The following is a 27,931-nucleotide window of genomic DNA, read 5'->3' as shown; positions in this document are numbered from 1 at the left end:
ACTTTTGCACATTTGGTTATGAAAATTAAAAGAATTATGAGAGATTTACAGCATTCTTCTCTAACTTATCCCCATGACATGATTTTTAATGGGACAGGGATTTCTTGAACTACAACAATTTAGCCTAACATGGTATTTAGTTTTATTTCTATAATTATCTTTCTTTCAAATAGTAATGCTGTTTTATGTACTGGCATCTTACTGAAATAGACATTTTTGAATGAAATTGTGTGTCATGGTGAAAGTGACTGACAAAGATATTCAGATCAGTGCATACAAGGGTTCAGAAGTCAACATGTCTCTGAATATAGTATTTACACCCACAATTTGTCCATAATAAAGTGACAAAAGCCAAGTCTCAGGAATGCCAGCCCTCATTTCACAAGCATATAAAAAAAATGTGATTCTTCATCCATGTATGCTATGCTCTTGGGGTTTTCCCCTCAGAGTGAGGTGACATACTCTATCTCCTATTCAGCAAAGGGACAATATGGATACTGTATACAAGAGCGCTGAGAACAACAAATTCTTCTCCTTTGGAACTACAATCTTAAATGAGGTCCTACACGCAAGCTGTCCAGTGAACTCTTTAGTGTTGAGATGAAATATTTCAAAGCACTAACACAAAATGCAGCAATACTAAAATTAATTAGACCCTCCCAAATTTACAATAATTTAATATTGATCTTAAGACAGGCAAGTCAATGATTCCTTTGTCCTGCTCATGATACAAAAAGGAGCAAAGGTGGTTTTTGTCTGCCTTGTCTCTTGGGCATTAGTTAATGTTATGCTTCTCTAGAAGAGAAAAAAAAAAAGTCAACTCAAATTGTCAATTCTGACCCAACTACAAAGATATTGTTTATTCTAAGTGTAAGGTATGTAAAACTATTTTTATTAGTTCTCTCATTAGAACTATGTTGCTATTAGCTAGTCATTCAGAGAAGAAGTTTACAAGCTTCTGGAGAAAGCCCTGCAAGAGGACACACTGGAATCCCTGGACTAAAGAGAACAGAATAGTTGGAAGAAATGTTGTGGAGCTAGTCATGTCTGACACATGTCACTCATCTCCCAGTCTGGGACATATACACCCAGTTCCTATAAACAGGCTGGTTATTTAGAAATGGTAGATATTCAGACGGTGGGGCAGAGAGATATACAAGATTGGTTTTCATGGGTTCCCAATTCAACCAACATTGCAAAACAAAGTGGCAACAACCACCCCAATGGAAGTAAAGTAGCACACAATAGTGGTATCCTCCAGGCACAAATAAAGGAAACAAAGGAATTCCTTCCTTTATGGGAAGTGGAAGGAAGAATTGTACCATGGCCTCATCGTGCCATCTTAATGATGTAAATAACAATTGTGTTTAAAGGCAAGTCTTGGCTATAGTTATTATGATGGATTTCAGTCACATTCAATCTCTATTAGGTTGCCAACAGATGTTTCTGAATTAAGAGTTCTTTTAATTGAAAGTACTATACCTGTGTCTGTGAAGGAGGAGAACCAGGAGCCAAATGTAGCAGAGAATCACACCACACACTTCAGTCATGGCAAAGGCCCAAGGTATCCTAGGAACACTAAAGCAGAAGGAAAAAGTTAACCTACATAATAGAGCTAACTTTTATGAATATGCGTGTTTTAAATTAGGCACCTGAATTAATGGCCTAATTTTCAAAAGGTGTTGAGCACCTGCAGCTCCCACTGAGGTATATGGAAGCTGCAGGTGCTCCGCACTTTTTGAAAATGAAGCCATGTATTTAGGTGACAAAATAAAGATTTAGATGCCTACCAGTGTACAAGTACCTTCACAGGGAGAAAATACCAGGTACTAAAGAGCTCTTTAACCTAGCAGAGAAAGTTGTAACAAGAACTGATCACCGGAAATTAAAGGCAGAAATTCAAATTAGAAATTCAGCCCAAATGTATAATAGTGAGTGAGGGCGACTAACCACTGAAAGAAAATACCAATGCAAGTGATAAATTCTCCATTTTTTTAAATCTTCAAATCAAGATTGGATACCTTTCTGGGAGATATGCTTTAGTCAAACAAGTTATTGGGCTCAATGCAGGCATAATTGGGTAAAGTTCTATAGCATATTGGAGGTCTGCTTAGATAATCTAATGGTTCCTTCTGCTCTTAAATATATGAATCTACAGGCACCCAAGTTTGAAAGTTTTGGCCACAGTTTCTTTGGTACTACTATCTTGTATTGCATTCCTCTGAAACTGGTAAAAACTAACACTGAAGATTTCCACAGCACAAAGAACTTTATTTTGACAGACTTAGTAATGCCTTAAGCTCTAGTTCATTTATTTACTCCCCTCGCAACCCATTTTAAAAATGTTTTAGAGGACATTTAAAATGAAACTGATCAAAGGCCAAAACCTATTGTAAAACTCAATGTTTTACATGGATTTCCTACCAGAATTTCTTTACTGATCTTAAGGTGTTAGTAGTTTCTTTGTAATGAATTTCCAAAACAATATCACTCATCTTGACACATTAACTTACATCATGTATCACATATATTGTAACTGCAATAAAAAACTAGTCAGCACAAAGTTCTTAAAATACTTCCATTTCAATTTAGCGTTTAAAGCATAATAAATCTCTTCAATGCAGGAGGACAGGACCATGAAACTCATTCTGTGATAAAGGCTAAATTAAATTTGTAATTAGGGTTCATATGCCAGAACTGTAAGATTAGGTCTTAATACACTAACCAAGAGGAAAAATACCCATGCTACTTTTCTCTCAAAACAATGTCCTCTGTAATTTATAAAAGAGGACCTTGTACTGCTTATTGTGCACTCTACTATATTTAAGCACACTGTCAGCTTTTTATTTAATACATGCTACAAGGTCTCCACAGCTTTCTTTACAACTCCTTTTCCTTCCTCACTTCATGCCACTCATTTTCTTTTTTTTAAAAAGTGCATTTTTATCTGCAGTATCATCAGTGTATTCCTGCTTTCGCCCTGACAGACTTTTTGGTATTTCCCCACACTGTTTTCTGCCTCATCCTCCTCTTCCCCATAATATCCACCCAATCTCCTATTTCTCCTGTTATATCTGCTTGAGCTCTCCTCCAACCCCCATATACTCAATCCATCAGCACCATTTGTGTTCCTCACTCCTTGCAACCCCATTCTTTTTTAAAGAGCGGATCAACAGCGCCTGGGGCAATAATTCCCCAGCTTCCTCCTCTCCCAAGAAAGGATGCAGCAGCTTCACAGAGAGGATCATTCACTTGGACCGCAAATATAAATACACCCTAGTTGACTAGGTTTTCAAGCCCTGACTTGAGTAACAAAAGATCTTCATTGATGGTCATGGGAGTTTTGCTCAAAGATAGTAGGTTAAATATAGCTCTGATTAACTTAACAGTTTAGTTGAAGTTCATTATTTTCAAAGCATTCAACATTTATTGGGGGTGGGGGGGAAGCATGGTGTGTGGCGCATAGTTAGAACCACTGCTCTTTCTGCTCTTCAATTTACCTCTTCCTAGTGTTAGGAAGTTCGCATTTATAGCTCTAATAGAATATATTTAATATAGTTTTCTGAGACTTAAAGTTTAGATTTATACTAGGATTTTCAGAGAAGCTTAAGTGAGTTAGGTGTCCAATTCCCACTGAATTTCAATAGGAATTAGGCAGCTAAATCCTTAAACTCCTTTGAAAATCCCAGTCAAGATGTATGCAGTGGGAGAGAAGTACTAGAAAAAGTTCATTTCTGTCTTCATGCATTCTTACACAAGTCCTCACTCAGATGGCACAGTCTTGAGTACGATGTTTATATAGACCTAGAGGAGATAGGAGGGACACACCTATTACATGCAAAAACTTAATCCCTTGGAAAGGGTAGAGAAGACTAAAATGCCTAGAAATCTCAAAGCTATTCCAGAGTCCTTTCATGATCAAACTTTTTGGTATAAGTTTTAATTTAACATTTACTAAATCATTACTTTGCCCTTATAATACATTGCATATTTACATTAATGAAACATCACCCTCCCGCTCCCCCCCTCCCCCCGCACAACAAGGTAGGTAAACTGGCTTAGAAGTTAAGCAACTTTTCCAAAGTCACAATCAGTGAGCAGAGCATGAAATAAAACCAAAGAATACTACCAGTCCCCTGCTTCAGTAGAAAATGTGCTTTAGTTAGCTTTTAAAATGTGATATTTTCTTGTTATTATTTTACAAGCACTTAAAACATACTTAATGCTATATAATATACAAGGATCACAGTCCTGTGCTGTAATATTGTGCTGGAAAATGGGGAGGGTAGAACAGTTTGCATAGTTGGTAAACACCTACCACAATCCCATTTATGTCTCCACAATAAAATACCCCAGGGCGCTAAAAAGAGCCATGTAGATGTTCAGGCTCAGGCTCTGAAGGGCAGGGAAAGGGGTGGGTTTCAAAGACCGAGTCCAAACATCTACACAGCTATTCTTAGTACCGTAATGCGAGCCCACATCTGCAGACCCAGATTCTAAGATGCACTGCCACATTGTTAGGGGTTTGTTTGGGGGTATTTTTGGGGGGTGAGGGAGGGAGAGGAGGCGGCGGGTCATGTAGACATACCCCAAGAGTACTGATTGGAGAATCAGAAAGGAAAAAGAAAAAAAAATGTAGAAAGCTAACAGTAAGCTATTGCTAGCTGCTGAGTAAAACCTCTCCAAGAGAGGCCACTCAAACTTACTCAGTTTCTGTCCTCTTAGTGCCTCATCTGTTGTGTATATATATATAAATGCTTTGTAGCTTCTCAACATTCATTGATATATATATCAATGAATGTTGAGAAGCTACAAAGCATTTTTTTTAAATTAGATTTCAACTACAGAATGATTGTGTATTAATCTCTTTAGCCTTGTTTGTCGAAGTTCCTTTCCCAGGAAGCTGGTACTGCCAGTAATTTGCACTTTGCAATATCATCAGAACAGAAATTGCTACAGATTTCAGCTGAAGCTGTTTCTCTGTCACATGTCCCCTTTGCTACACAAAAGGTAAAGAAGTAATTACTCAGACACTGGCTCTGTTGTAATCCTATGACAATGTTTTGGTTGTTTCTGCTAACATTCTCCACAGTAGCGCCCCCCTGCCCCAACACTGTGATTACAGCGCTTCTGTCCTAGGAACAGACTCTAGTATCCAGTCTTGTCATGACTGTCATTCTCCCTTCTTCCATCACTCCTTTGGTCATCACTTGCTGAGTAATGTCTAAATTAATGACAGGCTGTGCGGCCTTTATTCACATGATTAGTCCTAATGACTTTGATGAGACGACCTGTGAAGTAGAGACTACTTTAATGAATAAAGGCTGCAGGACTGAGCCCCTCCTGATACAGGTCATGTCTTTTTTCTGTGCACTTTATAAGTCTGTAGTATAGTGTGTGAGAATTACTTGGAATGGAGCATTTATTCCACATTAAACTCACATGGCTGAGCAGAAACTAAGTAGCTCTAGCAGTTGCTCTCTCTGGATTTAAAGGAAACATTTACAGCATGGATGTCATTCCTCTATCACTAAGGCTGTGAGTTTGTCAGGGAAGTCACGGATTCCGTGACCTCTGTGACTTCTGCAGCGGCCAGTGCGCCTGGCTCAGGAGCAGCTCAGGGAGCCCTTGTGCCAGGGCACCGGCCACTGCTGGGGCAGTCTCGGGCCACTGCGCCCCTACCCCCCGCAGCAGAATTTGGGTGTGGGAGGGGGTTGGGCCACTGGAAAGGGTGAGGCAGGCTCTGGGCGGTGCTTACCTGGGAGGGGCTCCCCAGAAGCAGCGACCCCGCCCCCTCACTCAGCTGCTAGGCGGAGGCGTGGCCAGGAAGCTCTGAGGACTGCCTCCACCCAGAGCACTGGCTTTGCAGCTCCCATTGGCCAGGAATCTTGGCCAATGGGCGCTGCGGGGGCAGTGCCTACAGGCAGAGGCAGCGTGCAGAGCTGAGCAAGGGGGGGGGTGTCGCCGCTTCCAGGGAGGCCCCCCAGGTAAGTGCCACCCAGAGCCTGCCTCACCCTGTCACAGTGCCCCAAGCCCCTCTCCCCCCCAGCACCACCACACCTGGACCGTGCGCTGCGGTCCCATCCCCCAAGCAGGCAGGCCACCCTCCGCCAGCACCTGCAGGCCCCCAGGCAATGCTCCCCCCCTCCCAATTTTATTCACTGGTATTTTTAGTAAAATGCACAGGTCATGGGTTGTGAATCTGTGTGTACTGCCCGTGACTTGTCTAACTTTTACTAAAAATACCTATGACTAAAACGTAGCCTTACCTATAATTAATGGCTCTCTCACTAGCACTCAGTCCACCAAGTATTACAGATAATCAAGTATAACAAACCCCTCTATGCATCTACTCCAGACATTTAGCTATCATGGGGATGTTGGGGCTAGTAGGAGTATTGAGAGAAATAAAACTAATAAATAAGCCTTCTCTAAAAACTTCCTATACTATTCAAAACAAGTGGGACTTTATGGTAGTACTCATGTTTAGGAAATGTGTGGGCTGTTTATCAACAGCCACTTACCACAGCCATTTACCAAATGCAGAATTAGCATATGCAGACACATCCAGGCATAGAGCAATTATATCTCTTGGCTAAAGGTGGAAAATGTATGACAGCTGATTGCTACAGTATGTTAATGAAACTCCAGTTAGTGATTTATGCATCAGCAGACCTGACATTCCTCATTACATCTGGCTGAGCAGTCAGCCACAAACAAAATAATTTCCAATGTAAACAATCTCTTTGAAACTTCCCTCAGCTCCTTCAAATTCCAAGCCTAATTGTATTATTATACTTCATTATTCTGAAGTGCCCCAGTCTCTACCTAGTGATTTTGTTTAAACTGGTATAGGAAGTTGGAGAAATAAATTGTATATTAGCAACACAGTTTAAGCACTTTAGCTATCACAACTCTCTATTTGGTCTTTACTGATAGCAGATGAAGAGACAGACTCCTCCACATTTGCAACTTTAAGTCTTTAGTTTGCAGTTTTAACTACGAACTTTATCCAGTTCAAAGGGTGACTGAGAATAAGAGATTATTATTTGGTTACAATAAAGCTTTTTCCCCACTACAGTTGCTTGGTTTTGCAGGAAGCAGTTCCGTTTCTTCATACCCAGGAAGAAAAAAAGTGAGCTCTTAGTATCAAACACAAATAAACTGAACGTGGTATTAGCACTTAGATTGCTTTATTTCTCCAGCATGCCAGTTCATCAGTTGTCAAGGACTGTCACATCATTTTTCAGCATGCTATACACATTGCATAGCTACTTCAAAGATTATCAAAAGTGACAGAAGATTGAATGGAAGAAAATGTTTTAAAAGGCAAAGTTTACCATTTACTTTAGTGCACCAAAGTGGTTGTAATCTTGTTCAAGTGCTGCATGCCTCAAAGAACGAGAATCAAAGAGCAAATTCTGCAATTCTGAAAAATGAGTTGCACATATACTGAATGATATCAAGTTGTTATCTGTGTCCCTAGAACACTGGTAATGTTTGGCCCAACCTCTTTAAAGAGATTTTAAAAAAAGGCCTGTCAGTCCTTCCCACAATCCATATCACTGTGTTCCAGTAACACCCACAATATGCTGATACTGTTCAAACACAAAGGAATGTACAATTCCTACCTCAAAGCACTTACAGTCTAAAATACAATCTCTTCTACTACCCCAGTTCAGTGCCTTGCTTCTTCTATGAACTCTTGCTCTGCTCCCAACTCTGCAACACGAATTTGTCATCAAATGCGATTTATTTATAGTCCTGTTTGGTGAAGCACCAGCACAAACTAAATCAAACTTTACAGCTAGTACATGGAATGGAAGAAAGGGCAGCACAGCAGGAAAAAGCAACACAATAAGTCACCTGAAAGTGAAGCATCCAAAAGGGATTAGATTTTTAAAACATGACTGAAGCAGTACTCAGGTGGAAGGAGAACTTATACCTCAGGTTAATGGAAGCGCTATCTGCTATATGATAAATTACAACAACTAGTGTCACTTATGAGATTTCAATGAACATGTGAGAAGGGAGTTATGATTCTTTAAAATCAATTTACTTGGAGTGTGGGAGGAAGGGATAGTCAAGTCAGGTAGCGTACACACCTTTTAAGTAACCATTTAGCTAAGGAAGTAGAACTAATCACAGCAGTTTTCCTTTAAAATCCAATTGTATAGTAGTAACAGCAGCACTTTAAGTCAACTGCTCAATTTCTTTCTTCACAAAAGCCTTTTAAAATTATATTTCTTTAAACTCTTGAGAATTGGAGTACATTACAATCTAGACCGTGGGCGAATACATTCAGAAATGTGATATCCCAATGCCAGGCGTTAGATATTGAAAGATTATTATGAAATATATTGAAATTCAAAATATCATCTATAAAGCTGTAAGAATTGTGTGATTTAACACCATCATTCTGTTTCTGAACAAGTACTTACCTGTCTAGAAATATGTCTGGTAGCGGTGGATATGTCTGCATGTCAGGTACGCGCTCATGTACTATAACCATGACAAATGATGTAAAGCCAAACACTATGAAAACATATATACAACTTAAGACTGTTTTCCAGTACTCAGGGTCCAGTCTTCGCATAGGATGTTTGTTTTTTCCATTTGTGTATTGATACTGATCAGCATTCAGGTCAGTAACTGGTCCACAGTCCCGTGGTACTTCACCATTACAAAACCAATCCGTATCTTGAAGGGATCCAACGGTAGGAGACATTGTGCCAATGGGACTATCGCTGTTGTAACCCAACTCTTCTAAAACCTCAATATGCTGTTTCTGCAATTTGCGTATTGACAACATTAGTCTTTTGATATCCCCCAGGACTTTGATTTCCAAAGGAGGAGATCGCAAATCATATTCAGTCAGTGTCAATAATGTAATTCCATCCAGTCTGTGTCTATTGCACAAAACGTCCACATACTCGCAGAAGCCTTCTTCCTTTAGCCATTTGGCTACGTTCTTAGTAGTCCAACGTCGGATGCAAAGCTGGTTGTTGCCTGCCATTGTCTTACTCTCTACCTGCCAATAAAATACATTAATTATATACTGCAGAGAGATAAGGCTCAAATGTCCAAAAAAATATTCCCAAAGAATTAATATACACACATTGAGCACACAGTGTGCTCATAATTACTTGAATAAGAAAAGATGCTATTAAAATTATTTCCCCTCAGTATTAGGATGTAGATGCACTATTAAATGAATAGTAACGGTCTAACACTTATTTAGAATTACTTTATAATATTCACTGATCCAATTTACTATTTTGGATTCTTAAGGATTTTTTAGATTCATTTCCTGAATCCTTGAGGTATTTTGTACAATTCTAGCTATTCAAAAAAGTTAACTAAAAATCACAAACAATAGACTATACTGAGCTACTGCTAACCAGAACATAATTATTCTTTAATCCATTCTGTTTTCTAAAGCATAATTTAGTTCTTACATAAGGGTATCAGTATGTTTGGTTTGTTCTTCAATGATGAAATCTGTATCTAAACAGAAAAGTTTCTATCACTACACTCTTCTGCAGTGTGCAATTTGTAAGCCAGGTAAAAATATAGGCAGACGCCATGCAAACTTCCCTATGCAACTTTACCATTGACTCTTCAGTCCTGACCTATAATACATTGCTATTTAGGACCTAATCTCTCTCCTTAAGACAGTGCTGTGTCTAGTCATGTTCTGCTTGTGATGTATAGAAATAGAAAATAGGATGAGATCAGCTGGTTTTAATTTATGCCCTTTTTAGAGTTGAGCATAGATATCCTAAAATATATACTACTGTTAACCCACTGCACTATCTAAGCTACTTTTCTTTTTCATTGTCTGCTACCTTACTCCCTATAACTCAGAGTTCCCCCAATGCCCCACATCACTGATTGAGACCCATTCCAGCTCAGTTTCTCCACAGAGATTCCAGATCACTCCTATTCCACAATATTGTTCTTGATATTTACTCTTCTCCCTTAAACCTGATTGAAATAGCAGTCTCATTTCAACATTTTATGGATCAGGAATGGGTATTTTTCCCTTTTGGCAACACAACATCCTGTTCAGAAAACTATTTTCTGTCCAGCTATGAATTGTCATTTCCAAGAAGAAACACACAATCCTTGGAGCCTCCTGTTGCACAATAAGGAGAGCTTCTGCATCAACATATTTCACTGGTTCATGACAAGATATGTACTGTGATTATATACTATATAGGGCATAAGAGCAACAAGGAGAAGGCTAAATACCTATAATGCCTAAGATACCTCATGCTAATATTCTGCATGTTCAGAGTGTAAGCATATTTTAATTTATCCATTTCAACTACAGTAACATCAAAGTGACAGACTTCAAAATGTTTTACATTGCTGCCACAATCATTTAACCTGTATTTTACTTTGAAACAAGCATTACATCTAACTCCAAAAGAATCCAAATCTTCTTTTAAAAAATGATGCAGTAGTAGTGTCAATGATATTACATAAAAGAAAATAAGATTTATGCTGTTGGGAAAATTTCCAATATTCCCAGACATCTTTTTGGACTGTGGAATATTACTCCAAGGAACAGGTAGATGTCCCAATACTTCAGCCATGTAGAATTAATTTGTCAACCACCACAAAAGTTTTCTGTAACCAATAATTCTGTATTGGCTGACTAGGTGAGCAACTGTTATATTAATAAAAGTACAGATGATGGGATAACATAGTAAAAGCACTCCCAGAAGTTGAAATATTCATTTTTGAAGGCCAGTATAGTAAATCACATAACTAATATAAAAAGTTACGGAAAATAAATTTAAACAACATATTTAAAAAAAAGCTTATCAAAGACTTAAGAACTCTCAGAATTAGTACCATGCCTTTTTCATCTCAGAACACACTTATGTGTACACTTTGCATTTGAGGGATTTGTATATTACATAGTCCAATGCTGAACAAAAACAGAAGTAACAGGTGCCATTAATGAGTAAGCAAGATCTATAAAAGTGGGGAAATTAATCTGAATAACTCAATCATGGAGAAACCCAAGATATATATATTAAGCTATATAAATACATTAATAATATATTAATACAACCATATGATCAGAAGGACTATTCTTTGACCAGGTGTTGTATCTGAAATTACTCATGGGTTAGGTTGCAAGTTGACAGTATCTCTAACACAAAGGTTTAATATCACAAATAAAACGCTGTATATAGAGCTAATACCTACACAACCCTTATTAAAAATATAAGGATTCAAATGATGGCCAAGGCATCCATAATGCATTGCTGGGAGTGCTTTTGCCATGCAATTTGACTCCCTATATGCAGGGGTAGAACAATGGGATTCATGCACTGTATACCTTTTATACACCATTTTGAAGACTGATATCACCGAATAATGAGGCTGATCTGCATATTGATTAATTCAAACAGGTGAGCTATGATTCTGCTTTCCTTTATCAGTGGTAGATGTGTTAGTTTATCTGATGTTCCTAAACCTACAATTTTTTACAGTAAGAGAGCTAACTTTACACAGCCTAATGTACATATAACTTTTTCAAATTTAAACTTATTTGAGTAAAGTTATATACAAAGGTAATTGTAAAAAGGAATCATTCCAGTTGCGGACAGCTCCCTTACTGCCTTTGTTCAATATAAAGAAGTTGGAATATTTTCCATTCAGACTAACCTTACTTTTTCTATTCAATACACAACTACTAGCAGCAGGCTGTATTGTGCGGATCACTAATTCCAAATGAACTATTACAGGATTTTTTGTTTTGTACCAAAGCATCTTGCGTTAACACCTAGAAAAACAATTTATATCAGTCACTAACATGTGCTTCTGATTTTTCCTGCTCAGAAATAGAGGCAATACAAGGGCGGGGGGAGAGGGGGGGAGAGACTGAAACAGCTGCTTCCAATACCTCTTGTAACGGATACTGTACACTGCCAAAGGCTTTGAGAAACAGTAAACTTAGACTCACCAAGAATTCACTCAAAAATCCACTGATTTTCCTTATCACAAAGCAATTCCTCAGGATGAACTCAGAAAATGTTGCGGAATCCCAGAGAACTCAGTTAACATTTTTTAATCAAGAATTATAACACTAGACAGACCTCTCCCTCTGACATTGCAGGGCAAATATCACCCCCTCAAACTCCATGTAATAAGAGTGATTTAATAATGCTGAGCAAGCACATACCAATACATCAAAGGTCAGTACTGGCAGGGTTGTATTTCGGAAAGGTCTGCATCTAAAGTACGATGCAACTGATAGTTGCTGCTTACTAATTTCAAATGCATAGGAGAGGAGGAAAAACTGAGGTAGGGCATAGGTAGATTTAAAAAAACTATAAGAGAAACAAACCCTTATGTGATGGTGTGGAATAATTCCCCTCCCCCCCCCCCCCCCCCCTTACAGCTTTTACCAGTTTCAATAGTTGCAAGTTAATTTTGGTTCAGTTATCTTTCCCAGTCTGTTTGAACTAAAAAGGCTCCTTCCCCCCTTTTTATGTATTATTCATATAAAGCCATTTTAATGTGCACAATAAAAATAGCTCTGCTAATGTAATATAATCTACTGTGTATTAAATAAATTAAGTACTATGTGTAGTTAATGAATTCAACTAGTTCAATTCAATAAGTAATTCACTGAAAGTTAATAAGCCGATTGCATATTAAAAAGCAATCTCTTCCAATCTATGAATAAAAATTAGGTGCAAGAGAATGAGCTCTACTAGTTCTAAAGTCTTGAAGGAATGGCAACCAGAAAAACAAAAATCTATTCAATTCATTAACTACACATAGTACATCTGTATAACACAAGTTGATTTTAAATGCAAATCATGTTTTGATAAACTCTCTTATATGCCTAGCATAGGCATAGGGCAGTTTTATATAAGTTATTTCTGTAGATTTTTAATTTAATTCCAAATTCCAAACACAGATTGACACAAATGAGGAGTAAAAAACCACAAGTAAATAAGAAACGCATCATACACCATTTTCTAACAAAATGTAAAAAAATAATCTGAATAAATTTATGTTAAGCAACTATATTGCTTAAATAAATGTGTTGAGATATAGCCTATCCTCCTAGTTAGCAAAAAGTACCACCAAATTTAGTGTAAAGGCTTTTTAGTTGCAGATCAACATATTTTAATGGCTACCAAGAAATGAGACTAAAAAAATACAAATGCAAGACAAGATTAAATATCAATGATTTAAATCAGGGGTTGGCAACGTTCGGCACGCGGCTCGCCAGGGTAAGAACCCTGGTGGGCCGGGCCAGTTTTATTTACCTGCCAATGCGGCAGGTTCAGCCGATCGCGGCCCCCACTGGCCGCGGTTCGCCGTCCCGGGCCAATGGGGGCCCTTCTTTCCCCCACTATAGTGGATAGTACTTTTCTAATTAATGGGAATCCTTCAAAGGAACTCCTTAACAGATTGGCTAGACTATAGGAGGCATCTAAAGAAATTCCTATTGTTTAACTGCACAGAATATGGATCTCCTTGGCAACTTTTATTCTGATCCCTCTAACTCTGAAGAGTGAAACAGATTTCACTTATCAAAGTAAATTTTATATTAACAGTGAAAATTGGCATATAAAAGTGACAAATCAGAAAGACTGAAGTCATCTAGATAACTAGACTTGTACTTTGTAGGAAACGGTACAGAAAGAGCTATTTACTTTCCTTCTACATTGCCCATTTTATCTCTGAAGCCAAATATCTAATTCCACTATGAGTAATACCTGGCAAGCAAATAACTTAAATGTCAACAGGTGGAATATGTTTTCCCCTGACATCAGCAATGTCTGCAACTAGCTTCTTAGTTGCTTATGGGCTACAGAGGCCTTCCATTGAGTCAGATTATCAACAGTCATTCTCTCCTTTTGCATGCCACTTCCCCCTTTCCTCCCAATTATTCAATTAAGGACATGTACAACTGTTGAACTGTGATTAAAGCTTAAGGTCTATGTGCAAAAAAAAAAAAAAAAATATTGAGTGTTACCATTCTGTGAAAATACACAGTTCTCTTTCACTCCAATACTTTGACCCCTCAAACCACAAATATCCATGGTTCACTTAAAAAGCAAAGTTTCTGTATGAAACAGACCATAACCAGCTTTGTTAAACAAATTGTTTTGCTAAATAAGTGCATATTTAAATATACAAAATTACAGTATCTTATCATTGATTATCCAAAGTTAGTAAAATGACAGAAGCTCTGTGCTTTTGGAATTACCAGCAGTCAGCCATGTAAACAGACCTGTGCTCCTAACTCCCCAAATGTAAGCATTCATAGGACTTCATAACTCTCAAACTAAACGTTCTGTGGAAAGGTGAACAATAAAATCACTGGTGCCAGGTAACGAGCAGCATAGGTATTATAGGATCAAAAACTGTTGCTGACTGGAGCAGCATGGGCATTACTGTTTTAAATGCTGCTTGCATCCATTTTTTTTCATCCTTCACTTCAAAAGTGAAACAACTATGTTTGGTTCCCCGCTTTGAACTTGGGTCTGAGTACACCTCAGACAGCAACAGAAGTGATGGTGTCTAAGCCATGAACACACAATAGGGAACAATAGGAACGTGAACCTATCCTGACTGCAGTAAGAAGTCGACCTTCATACACCAACAGAGGGTCCTGTGGCACCTTTAAGACTAACAGAAGTATTGGGAGCATAAGCTTTCGTGGGTAAGAACCTCACTTCTTCAGATGCAAGTAATAGAAATTTCCAGAGGCAGGTATAAATCAGTATGGAGATAACGAGGTCACATATCTACACCAGCAACACCATCACAGGACCTAACCAGATCAGCTACAACATCACCGGCTCATTCACCTGCACGTCCACCAATGTTATATATGCCATCATGTGCCAGCAATGCCCCTCTGCTATGTACCTTGGCCGAACTGGACAGTCACTACGCAAGAGGATAAATGGACACAAGTCAAATATCAGGAATGGCAATATACAAAAACCTGTAGGAGAACACTTCAACCTCCCTGGCCACACAATAGCAGATGTAAAGGTAGCCATCTTACAGCAAAAAAACTTCAGGACCAGACTCCAAAGAGAAACTGCTGAGCTCCAGTTCATTTGCAAATTTGACACCATCAGATCAGGATTAAACAAGGACTGTGAATGGCTATCCAACTACAGAAGCAGTTTCTCCTCCCTTGGTGTTCACACCTCAACTGCTAGCACCTCACCCTCCCTGATTGAACTACCTCGTTATCTCCATACTGATTTATACCGCCTCTGGAAATTTCCATTACTTGCATCTGAAGAAGTGAGGTTCTTACCCACGAAAGCTTATGCTCCCAATACTTCTGTTAGTCTTAAAGGTGCCACAGGAGCCTCTGTTGCTTTTTACAGATTCAGACTAACACGGCTACCCCTCTGATACTTCATACACCAGTTAGTAGTACCACGCTTGAAGCATGGAGAGCTAGTTACATAGTACTGCCTTTATTTTAGAACGACTTTGTCCCCAAGGTGCTCTGCATCTAACTTGCAACAGAGGTTGCTATTACAAGCTTTTCTTTAAACAGAATAGTACTGTGAAGTTCTCAAACTATATAAAGCAAATAAGGCTCTCATGATAATGCAGTATTTTGTCTTTGAAGAATGTTCATTAATGCACTGAGCTGACCCTGACTTTGCCTTCAAAATGTCACCACATATAGTATATTGCAAAATCCAAACTTACTGTGCTTTCACAGTCAATAGCTGATTTTAAGTTTTTCAAGCAATGTGTGCCATTGTATGTATGAGCATGATCAAGAATATGGTGGTGGACACAAACTGGAAAGGGGGAGAAAAATGTTTACCTGAAGCACACACTCTTACACACAACAGTATTGTAAGTTACACCCTTATTTTCTTAACAAACCTTGCTTTTATACAGTTACTACAAAAATGCTGATCTGACAGCTAGTGGCATGGTCAGCAACACTGCGTCTTAGGTTATGCTAAGCAAGCAGTACTTTATGAAGAAAAGTTAAGCGATCTTGTATTTAATATAGAAGCCCAACCTGTGCCCTCGATTTTGAACTGGAAAGGAGAAATTGCCTTTCTTGCACTCCTCTTCAAATAGTTGCAGTAATGAAAATAAATGAGTGCTCTCAATAGATTTTACTTCTTAAACTACATGATGTTTTATAGAAGATTTATACTGCTAATTCCAAAGTTCAATTATGTTTAAAGAGAGCCTCTTAAGTTTGTAATATCTGCACATAAAATGGAGAAAGTATTAAAAAATTACTCAAAGCTATGTAAGTTGGCTTCGCAATCAGCAGAAAGTGATTATGTTTTGCAGTGAGCTGAACAGCACACTAACTGCTACTTTATTCTTACACATTGTTAAATCACATGGGCTACCAGTGCTCATTTGAACACTGAAATGCTTGACCTCTAGCCTAGTAACCAAAAACGAAAACACTTTTCATTCACAGTTATAACTTGAGGCACAAGCAGTGACAAAGGACATTGAAACCAACTTATTAAGTACCCTACTTCCCATACCACAGAGTGTAACTTACACATGTTTGAATGTTATTGTACCATTCTATTAATATTTGTACAACACTTAGAAATCTGAAGCACTATGTAAGTGCCAAGTATTTATTTTCTTACTTCAAAAAATATTACATAGCAAACAGAGAAAAAAAAGTTACAGAAAGGTAGCTAACTGCTGTTCTTTGAGATGTGTTGCACATGTCCATTCCACTGTAGGTGTTTGACTGCCTCGTGCACAATTGTTGGAGATTTTCCACTCTGTAGTACTGTTGGGGCAGCATGGGCACCCTCCGGTGAGTCATGCCACTGTACACAGGTATAAAGGGCCATACTGCCCCAAACCCCCTCAGTTCCTTCCTACTGGGAGAGGGAAGGAGGGCAGGCAATCTAATAGATTGGGGAGGTATAATTTCCCTTTACAAAAGCCATGCTGGCTCTTCCCCAACAAATCGTATTCATCTATGTGTCTGACAGTTGTATTCTTTATGATAGTTTCAGCAAATTTGCCTGGTACTGAATTTAGGCTTACCAGCCTGAAATTGCCAGAATCACCTCTGGAGCCTTTTTAAAAAGTTGGTGTAATTTTAGCTATCGGCCAGTCATCTGGTATAGAAGATTTAAATGATAGTTTAAATAACCCAGTTGTTAGTTCCGTAATTTCATATGCGAGTTCCTTCAGAACTCTTGGGTGAATACCATCTGTTCCTGGTGACTTACTGTTTAATTTATCAATTTGTTCCAAAACCTCCTCTATTGACACCCCAATCTGGGACAGTTCCTCAGATCTGCCACCTAAAAAGAATGGCTCAGGTGTGGCAATCTCCCTCACATCCTCTGCAGTAAAGACCGATGCAAAGAACTCATTTAGCTTCTTCACAATGGTCTTATCTTCCTTGTGTGCTCCTGTAGCAACTCAATTGTCCAATGACGCCAATGATTATTTATAGCAGGCTTCCTTCTTCTGATGTACTTAAAAAAAAGTGTTAGTTTTTCAGTCTTTGTCTAGTTGCTCTTCGTATTCTTTTTGACCTCCCTGACTTGCCAGAGCTTATGCTCCTTTCTATTTTCCTCAGCAGGATTTAACTTCCAATTTTTAAAGGACTGGACACATGCAATCATTTGAAGAACTGATATGCTAATTTACTGATTTAATTTTGAAATACGTGCCAATTTTCACAATATTCAACAAAATACACTTATCAAAGTGGCAGTTTGTGTTTACATCTTCCCTCTTCTATGGTGATCAAAATAAGAGAAACAGGAAGAAGGAATCAGCATCCCCTGTTAAATTTGTTAGCTATAGAAGAGAGTACCAAAAATCAGAGGTTGCTTTTGAGGTTATTTTTCAAATGTTTGTCATTTAAAATCTGCTCTCTAGTTCAGTGAGCAGCTGTGAGCATTCTACATTTTAAGTATTTAACACAGAGAATACTTACAAGAAGTAGCAGTAAAAGCTATAACAAACTGAAAAAAATTCAAATGTCTAGTACTCAGCTTGGTCACAGACAATGCTGCAAATATATCCAAGATGAGAAGAAATTTAGAACAGAGTGAAGAGAGCCCCAAGCTAATAACACACGGTTGCAGTGCTCATTTGATGCACCTCATAGCCAAAGACTTCAGAGTTCCAGGAATAAAGGCTAATGTTGAAATTGCAAAATACTTCCATAATAATCACATTGCGGCAGCTGCTCTGAAAAAAGTGGGAGGAACCAAGCTAACTCTCCCACAAGATGTGTGCTGGAACTCAGTAGTGGATAGTTTTGAGCACTATATCAAGAACTGGCCTAACCTGATGAGTTTGTGAACAAAATCGTGAAAAAAAAATAGATGGCACTGTCACAGCCAAAGTTTTCAACACTGGGCTTAAGAGAAATGCTGAGTGCATGCTGAGTACCCTGAAGCCTACTTCTGTAGCCTTGAACAAAATACAGGGAAATAACTGTTTTATTGCTGATGCTGTTGAAATTTGGAAGGAACTGAGTGAAATCTTAAAATGAGAAATATGCAATGACAGAGTTAAATTACAAGCATTAAAAAAAGTCAAATGGGACAAGCACTGTCTCCAGCTCATTTTCTTGCAAATATTCTCAATACTCGGTACCAGGGTCAAACCTTAACTGCTGAAGAAGAGGAGTTGGCTATGACATGGACATCCAGCAATCATCCCTCCATAATGACAACTATAAAACTTCAGAGCTAAGGCTGAACCATTCAAGAAATATATGTTTGCTGATGATGTTTTAAAGAAAGTCACACCACTGAACTGGTGGAGGTCACTTAAGCACTTGGATTCAGAGACTGTTGAAGTGATAATCTCACTTTTACCAGCAATAGCGTCTTCTGCCAGTGTAGAAAGAATATTTTCTTCCTTTGGACTAATTCATTCCAAATTGAGAAATCGTTTGGGACCTGAAAACGCATGAAAGCTTGTTTTTCTTTTCCAGATTATGAACAGGAAAATGAAGGTGAAGACAACTGAATTAGCTGGAGAAGCCAATATTTTAAGTTTCTCATGTTAACCTGACAGTCTATTTAATTTTTTTTTTTTTTAATATTTCATTTATTGGCTAGGCAGCAGTTCTGCAGAAAAGGACCTAGGGGTTACAGTGGACAAGAAGCTGGATATGAGTCAACAGTATGTCCTTGTTGCCAAGAAGGCAAACGGCATTTTGGGCTGTATAAGAAGGGGCATTGCCAGCAGATCGAGAGACGTAATCATTCCCCTCTATTCGACATTGGTGAGGCCTCATCTGGAGTACTGTGTCCAGTTTTGGGCCCCACACTACAAGAAGGATGTGGAAAATTGGAAAGAGTCCAGCAGAGGGCAACAAAAATGATTAGGGGGCTGGAGCACATGACTTATGAGGAGAGGCTGAGGGAACTGGGATTGTTTAGTCTGCAGAAAAGAAGAATGAGGGGGGATTTGATAGCTGCTTTCAACTACCTGAAAGGGGGTTCCAAAGAGGATGGATCTAGACTGTTTTCAGTGGTACCAGATGATAGAACAAGGAGTAATGGTCTCAAGTTGCAGCGGGGGAGGTTTAGGTTGGATATTAGGAAAAACTTTTTCACTAGGAGGGTGGTGAAGCACTAGAATGGGTTACCTAGGGAGGTGGTGGAATCTCCTTCCTTAGAGTTTTTAAGGTCAGGCTTGACAAAGCCTTGGTTGGGATGATTTAGTTGGTGATTGGTCCTGCTTTGAGCAGGGGGTTGGACTAGATGACCAACCCAGATATTCTATGATTTAACTATTTTAGTTAAAAACAATTTTAAAAATAAACCTTATTTTAAAAAACTTGAATGTTTTAACTAAATTCAAAAATTCATATGGTTGTTTTCTTACAATATTATATGTTTGCTGTTGAAGAAAAAAATCCAGAATACCTAACGTTGTTGTTTTAGTTAAATAAAACAATTTAAATGTCTGTCTGGTGAGTTCTCCTCTAATATAGCATGGCAAGAAAATCCTCCAAATATTAATGATTAACCCGTTGAATTGGAGATATTTATGAAGTCATTGGGAGGTGAACTATCTGCTTCAATTACCTTTGGTAAATGAAATAACCAAACAATCATTCATTTTCTGATATAGCTATAAATCTAATCTGAAAAGTTTTCAAAATAAATCACTTTAAAAATGTATAGTGTGTACCTTCTAAAAATGAAACATACATCCATCTCTGAGTTGTGAAAAATATGTATTAAGGTTATAACAACCAACAAGAATGCACTTTTATGAGAAATCCATGATTAAAGAGAGTCTTCCTGACTAGTGATTTAAATCATGATTTAACTCAAATCCACCCTGCTTATTATACTTATTAAAATAAAAAGGAGAAGGAAGAGATACTATGCACATGACTTACAAGTAGTGTATTACTAAATACTTACATTGTGTAAGTGCCCAGAGACTTGGGAATCTCTTGCACTAGTGCTGTACACCACACACACGACTGACACTTTAAAATTATACCAGAAGGTTTAGAAGTATTAGACTTCCATATTTGTTTTATTATATTAACCACTGAAAGACTATCAAGGATAACAGGTTTACGGAACCTTTCCCACATGTAGGTACAAATAAAGTATCCTTTAAGTTCCATATCTACTAGTTTATCAAGTTTCCCATGGGTGTATTTCCATTGTAGATAAAATAACTTTGGCCCCAATCTTGCTAGCTGATCTGTATGAACAGACTTTTATATGCTTGCAGAGCCCTGTTAACATCAGTTGGGCTCTAAGAGATGCAAGGGACCACCTAAACAGATCAATTTGAATATTTTCACCTTTTCTAAACGAAAAAAATCATTTCTAGCAGAGCACTGCAACATCATCATATCAATTGTTTGGTACTAAGAACATAAAAAAAACCTAAACCAGTAGTCAAGAGTAAGACTATTTGCATTTACAATATGCCTTGTTTTCAAAGCCCTTTATCAGTTGTGGCCCCAATCTTGAAAAGGTTTACATACCCAAGTCCCACTGACATCCATGAAACTACTCAAGTGCATAAAATCAAACATGCGTGTAAATCTTTGCAGAACTGGGGCCTAATGATCAATCTTAATACCCTCATGACAGGAATAGGTCTACCATCAACAAAAACATTAGCATTAACCACCACCAACAGTGTGCCTTCTAATAAAAACTTTCACAGTTCACATATTTTTAAAATAAAGAACATGGTGGCCCAATCACCTGATAAGTTTATCACTTATTTCACAATTTTGCTCATACTGCAACAAAACAGAATGGGAAAAGGCAGAGTAACCTTCAAGATGAGAATGCCATAGGAAGCTTCATTCCTTGTTAAAAGGGGGGAAAAAAACCCACTAAGGACTTAATCTTGCAAAGTGATCCAGGGGGACTGTATAGGAATACGGTCTGCTTATGCACATCACTATGTTGGACTGGGACCTAAATTATTAGGAGCTACAATTAAATACAGCAAAGCTATATTTAAATAAGTGTCAAGATTGTGACACAGAAGGACTAGCTGCTCTTAAGTCAAACCCCACAAAATGACCAAACAATTTATATTAAGGATCATCAGTATTAACTGACTCCTCACTTCCATTGGTTTGTGTCAAATCCCCAGAAAAATAAAAACGATTAGAGTTACAATTTATGGATATAGACAACTATATTTAGTTCCCAGAGAGACTATGAAGACTCCAAGCTAATTAAACACAGAGAACAGGTTAGGCAGTTAAAAAAAAAATAATAATTCTATACTGAGCGTAATGAAGCAACTCCTTTGGAGTTATTCCTGTTAGTAGGAAAATATATATTGACTATCATAACTACTTGTGTATCCAAAGTGCAGATTTTTAAGACTCAGTTATAACTGTATTTATTCCTGTAAACGTAACTTTGGTGCTTCACTGGGGCTAATTATTTTGTTATGTATCATGGTTATCTGGTGCAGGTGCCACCATCTTTGAGAGAAGCAGAACAGAGATCCTAACCACTTATCGCTAAGGCTAAGATTGTGTCATGGATATTTTTAGTAAAAGTCATGGATAGGTCATGGGCAATAAAGAAAAATTCATGGAAGCACTGCGTGGCTGGTTGGGAGCTCCAGGGCCCTCACCACCCATAGGTGATTGGAGCTCCTGGGTCCCCTCCACCCAGGCTGGCAGCTGCTGGGGTCCCCCTGCCGCTGCCTGCGGGGAGCTACCGGAACCTCCGCCCCTCATGATGGCCGGGAGCTGCCAGGTATCCCCACCACCACAGCTCCCAGGCACTGTGGAAGGCAACAGGACCCTGCAGCTCCCAGCCGCCGTGGGCTGAAGTCACAGAGGTTTTTGAACGTCATGGATGCCGTGACTTCCACGACCTCTGTGACAAAATTGTAGCCTTACTTATGGCCAAAGATCACATGACACTTTTTGCAAGAACAGAAGTGATTAGTCTCAACATATGGGAAAAATTCTAGCTATAGTAGTCTCATTTTAGTCTATTTAACTCTCCTGTGAAGTTTAAGTATTCTTCACTTCCTACCTCCCAAAATGTTATGTCATGGAAAATGTGTGCTACCCCCGATTGTATGGCATTATTGTAGTAGGTGAAAGTCCAAGGGCTCTGATGCTCCACTAGCTAATCCAAGAACTATCTTACAGCATCCACTGACTTCGGTGGGGCTCTATGCAGGTGCATGGAGTTCACTTGCGCAGTCCTTACTGCAGGGTCATAGCCTACAAACATAAAAGAATTTTAGGATCAGATTAAGATTTATGAATGTCACATAGTACTGTCAATAATAAATTATGAATTGAGAAAGGGCTGCACATGAAGGAACTCTGATATGAATGTTGGCATGTAAACAAATAGACACTGGTCTGTATCAAATAGTTTGTCACACCCAAATGCAAAAGATCCTTTAAAAGGCTGGAAAAAAGGTAAATTGAACTGAGTGCATAGAAAGGAAAGAATTTGATTAGAAGCCCAGGCAAATGTAATATTCATCCATTCATTCTGCCAGGATCTAAATGGACAGGCCTAAGAGATTATATATACTTACGAGGGTAAATAAAAGATCTACCTGTAATCTATGGACAAACAGGATCAGAAGTGTTTACATCCTGTTTTTGAACAGGTTTTAAGAAGTTGTCTGAAAGTCAGAAGACCGATCACTATATATTCAGGCCTAAGAAAACAGAAATTTATGTTTTTCAGTTTAATTTCCTATGCTTTTTAAAATTTAACACACAGAATTCCATCGTGTAGAACTACAGTGCACCATATGAGGATTATCAGAAGGGTTGGGACCTTTAGATTCAGAGCACAAACTTCTAGTACTTGAGCTCATGGAGTAATGGGTACCAGGAACAGGCTGTTATCCTCCATGTGGACCGGCCTCTATAGGGTAATGAGACTTTGCCAGGGTGCTTCACAGCTATTTGCTAGACCGCAGAAGAAATTTTGAGACTCCGGAATCTTGAGTTTAATTCCAGGTTCTGGAAGGGAGTGTGCTCTACTTACATAACCATGAATCCTCCTTCTCCAGCCCCACCTTCTGTTTCTATTCTCCCTTTTCACCCTGGCTCCTGCCTCCAGATCATTTCCCCAGTTCCTGTTCCCTTCCCTCCATTTTCTGCCTCCATTTCTCCTCTGCTCCTATTCCCCCTTCCTCCTGGATCCTGCCTCTGTCCCCTCCCATCCTTTGTACCTCCCTCCAGCTCTGTATGCTCTTCTCCCTGCTTTGCTCCTGCCCCCAGTACTCCCAACCTCACCTCCTTTCCATGTTCTTCTCGGTGAGTTTGGCTGCTTCCTCCTCTACATTTCTCCTCTCCTCTCCCCCCCCGATCCCAGAAGAGTTGTATTAATGAGAGCACAGGAGGCTCCTTATTCTCAGTTCTTGTGCTTGGCAGTACAGCAGGCCCCAGCTACTGTGAGGAGCAAGGCTAGGAGAAGCTCTGCTCAGCTCTTGCCACCCTGGGGTATCCACTGTGGGGTAATGCATGTGCCATCCAGCAGCATGAAGGAGCTCTGTGGGGATGGAGGACACTCAGTGCAGATGGAATCGTCTGATATTTTAGCTGACAGCTTTAAATAAATCTGAGTGTGAGTGAACAGCTATTTTTCTGAAGTTTCTAGGCAAGAGTCGTGAAGAAAACCCTAAGAAAGTGATTTAACATAACTATTTGTAAAACCATAACAGGGAGATGGAACACATTAATGCCTCCTCTGACCATTGCCTTTTCTTCCATTTGTTTACTAAGCGGGGGGGGGAGGGGGGGGATAGCCACTTTTAAAATATGATTTCAAGAGTTAGAAGTTAATAGATTAAGATGCTTGTACATTACTTCAAAGGAAATCCAAATCCTCCATTTAATTACCAAATCACAACAGCATAGGCAGCATTAGTACAAGCTTCTCCACAGTGCCTTGCTATTCAAATATGATCTTCAAGTGGAATGACCAAACTGTTTCAATTTTTGAATTTTCTCCCAAGTACGTGAAACAGAACCCCAATTCGTATCAACTACCATCGAGTTTTGAGCAAAAACTGGAATACCACACTGTCACAATAATTATTCATGCTCATGCAAATAGCGACATCCTTATGTTACCAAAATTATACTTTATCAAATTATTTCTAAAGAAAAAATTTGATATAAAGAAATCTGGTGACAGAATAAAATCAAATTAGGTCAGCTCTCCTTTTAGTCTATAAGGGTCCTACTAAGCAGAGCATCTTAACTGTCAAACATTAGCATAAGTTTGACTGCGTGTATGTAGAACATAGACCAGTTAATTAAAGATTTTGCCACTTCTGTGGTATGTATCAAAGTTTTCCAGGAAAGATTTTTCCTCCTTACCTTGGTTAATATAAAAAACTTGCACAAAATAATTTAAAATAAAATGAACATGACAAGTCACCAAAACCTAAGAACATTTAAAGTTAAGACTGTCATGGCAACCTTCCCCTTATACTCAAGAAAGCATACATTACAAATAACTTGTACAACTAATGTGCAATTTCCTAGAGAGAAATTAAAAAAAAAAATTAAAAACTTTTTTAAAAAGTTTGTGTCAAGACATCAGTATTACACCAATGGACAAACTGGTTGCAATTAGTATGCAATGAAGTTCTGATCTTGAAACCAAACCTTGTGTGTATATAACATCTCCTGTACCTTATTCACAATAGAGCAAATATCCATGTGGATCTGCATGCAAAGGCAGCAACAAAAAGTGCTCAACAGCAACAAACCTCAACACAATTTTACAGCATTTCCTAAAATAGGCACATTCCAAAACACAGGTTTCATATAAAAATATTGTGCCATTTTAAAGAAATATACCATGTATGGCTATATATTGTAAGCAACAGAGAAATTACTCTTTTTGTTTGAATTTTGTAATTATTTTCCAAGCGTCTTGTTCCCAGGGTCAGAGTATTGGGCAATAAGAACTATAATATTACATCACCAAGTCTATATCATTGCTCCGCTGCAGAGAGGGGAAGTACCAGATGTTAAACGGATACTCTACAATCTCAGCCAGAACAGCACCCAGCCAGCGAGCAGTGACCACATCGCCCCCAGAGATAGGGCTCACACTGAGACTAAGGGGCCCAAGCGCTGCGCGTGGGGAATGTGGCTTGTATATTAAATAGGGTGACCAGATGTCCTGATTTTATAGGGACGGTCCCGATGTTTGGTTCTTTTTCTTATATAGGCTCCTATTACCCCCCACCCCCATCCCAATTTTTCACACTTGCTGCCTGGTCACCCTAACATTAAATGAATAAATACAGAGAAACCTCCCCCCAGCATGAAGCACTGCTGAGCAACTGGCATCTACCGTACACCAGTCAGGAGATGGAGGGGAGAGACCCGCCCCCAAGGGATGGGGTAACCGATTCGGGAAAGGGGTCTGATACCCCCACCCCAGCCCATTCTTCCCCCCAGCAAAGTCCCTCCCCGGAGCGGAGCGGAGCACCCCTCCCAGCAGGGCCGCCCCTTCTAGCCCCGGACCGGACCTTACCTCCCCGCGGGACCGTGCGCGCGACCCGGCGACGTAGAGAGGCCCGTTCCCGGGCGGCTGGTTGCCCCATCACACGGGCGGAAGTGCCGCCAGCGAAGACCGGACAGCCCCGCCCCCGTCCCGAGCGGAAGGGGCGGGATCCGGAGAGAGGGGCGGGGCTCGGGCTCGGGCTCCGACGGGATCCGGAGAGGCAGGGCGGAGCTGTAGTTCCCGCCCTATCAGCGGCGCCGGGGGCTGGGGCCGGGGCGGGAGCGGGGGCGGGGCCGTGCTGGCCGTTAGCCCTGCGGGGGCGGGGCTGTGCCGGGAAACACACCGCAAGACGAAGGGGGCGGGAGCGAGCTGGCCCATTGCCCCGCCCCCCCAGTGCTCGTTACCCCGCAGGGGCTCCTGGGCAGCCCCCCTCAGATAGACATGGCAGCCTGAGGCCCAGGACCCTTCATGAGCCAGCCCATAGGCACCCCCATCGCTGGCACTTACCCCCGGGACAAGGCAAACTGGGCACAGCCATGCCCCATCCCTACAGACCCCACCCCACTCTGTGCAAGCAAGGCCTGATCTAGTGCCAATGCCGAACAACTCCCCACAGTGCCCCCTGGGTACTGGATTCTTCTTCACTTCCTGTCCTAATAAACCACCCAGTCACATGCCTCTGTACCCCTGAGCAGCTACCGCCTTCTCCCCCAAAGGTGGCTGCCTCTGCTGGGTCGGGGTTTAGCTGCCTAGCAGTTTGGTATGAAAGGTGCTCCCTAGAAGGACATGTTTATTATGACTTGAAGCGACATCAACCTGCATGAGAAACTGCTGCCTTATGCTATGGCACCAAAGCTGGGGCGCCAGATATGAGTTAAAGTAACCCCCATTGGCCCTTTCATTAAACTTACCCTAGAGATCTAGCTAAACAAAACAGCCTTGAAATTAGAGTCCAGTAGTTCAAGAAGGCTGTGGTTCACTACTCATTGTAGAACTGGAGCTGTCAAGTAACCCAGACTTCTTCACAACCCCTTTGAGCTGCAAAAGGGCATGCAAACCCAGCGATGCAGTAGCAGTATCTTTTCTGCAGGTTGTCTGAGGAGAAAGGGCTCCTACAAGTCTTGAACTAGTTCAATGGAAGGGCTAGGTGAGAAGCGTTGATTAGTTTCTCCCTTTCGTGAAGTGGAGGAGCATCAGCAGAGCAGGCCTATACAGAAAGTGTATGTAAGTAGGGATAAGGGAGTAAAGGAAAAGGCCCTGCAGGCAGGGCCAGTGCAAGGATATTTTGCGCCCTCGGTGAAACTTCCACCTTGCACCCCCGCCTCCCTGCACATCAGTTCATTCAGGGGCAAATCCCAAAGAGCCTTTATAGACCCCAGGCGCCAGCTGTGCCCAGAGGCTGCTTCCCAGACCAGGTTCCCCCCTCCCCACCCCTTGAACTCCCCTGGAGGGTGCACAGCCCCACTGCAACCCCACCCCACCCCACCCTGGCGGCCCCCGCCCCGAGTCCACTCACTTTGTCAGGCTTGGGTAACGGGTGGGGTGCAGCAGCTTGGCAGGGAGGAGCTGCCTTCTGGGGGCTCCTGCAGCAGATGCATGTGGGCAGAAGCCCCCGTGCACGCCCCCCTTCCCTCTGGTCCCTCTCCCCACGCTCGGGCTCTGCGGCTCCTGGGAGTGTGAGCCACCGCTGCTGCCCCTCCTGGATTAGGCTTAGGGCCCCGCGCCCTGGCGGCAGCTCACGTGCCCAGGAGCCACAGAGCCTGAGCATGGTGAGGGAGGAGCTGGGGGGCAAACGGGGGCCTCTGCCCACATGCATCTGCTGCAGTCTGGGCAGGAGAGGCGGGGGGTGCGGCTGCTCCCCGCTAGCGGCACCGCCCCCTTTGCAGGGCTCCTGCCCCCCTGCGCCGCGCCAGCTCCTCCATGGCTGGGGC

At 40.5% G+C, this 27,931-nt stretch overlaps 1 protein-coding gene across 6 annotated transcripts in view; it reads right to left on the bottom strand.

Annotated features, from left to right (window-relative positions):
* Positions 1–26,146, bottom strand: part of SAMD8 (sterile alpha motif domain containing 8) — a 34,121-nt gene extending 7,975 nt beyond the window's left edge. The window contains exons 1-5 of one of the 6 annotated variants that reach the window (XM_034775869.1): positions 26,031–26,146; positions 23,080–23,184; positions 22,656–22,732; positions 8,442–9,031; positions 1,483–1,578 (exon numbers count right to left, since the gene is read on the bottom strand). In XM_034775869.1, the coding sequence (XP_034631760.1) occupies positions 1,483–1,578; positions 8,442–9,031; positions 22,656–22,694 (725 nt within the window). In that variant the 5' untranslated portion in view covers positions 22,695–22,732; positions 23,080–23,184; positions 26,031–26,146. Of the gene's footprint in view, positions 1–1,482; positions 1,579–8,441; positions 9,032–22,538; positions 22,733–23,079; positions 23,185–26,030 lie in introns of those variants that run through there. The other 5 variants (XM_034775871.1, XM_034775868.1, XM_034775870.1 and 2 more) reach the window with 5 other exon arrangements.
* Between the last annotated feature and the right edge of the window lie 1,785 nt (positions 26,147–27,931).

This window comes from Trachemys scripta, chromosome 7 (genome assembly GCF_013100865.1).
Source record: "Trachemys scripta elegans isolate TJP31775 chromosome 7, CAS_Tse_1.0, whole genome shotgun sequence".
NCBI classification, from domain to species: Eukaryota; Metazoa; Chordata; order Testudines; family Emydidae; genus Trachemys; species Trachemys scripta.
The sequence above is the reverse complement of the archived record's forward strand: the minus strand, read 5'-3'. Positions and strand labels throughout refer to the sequence as shown.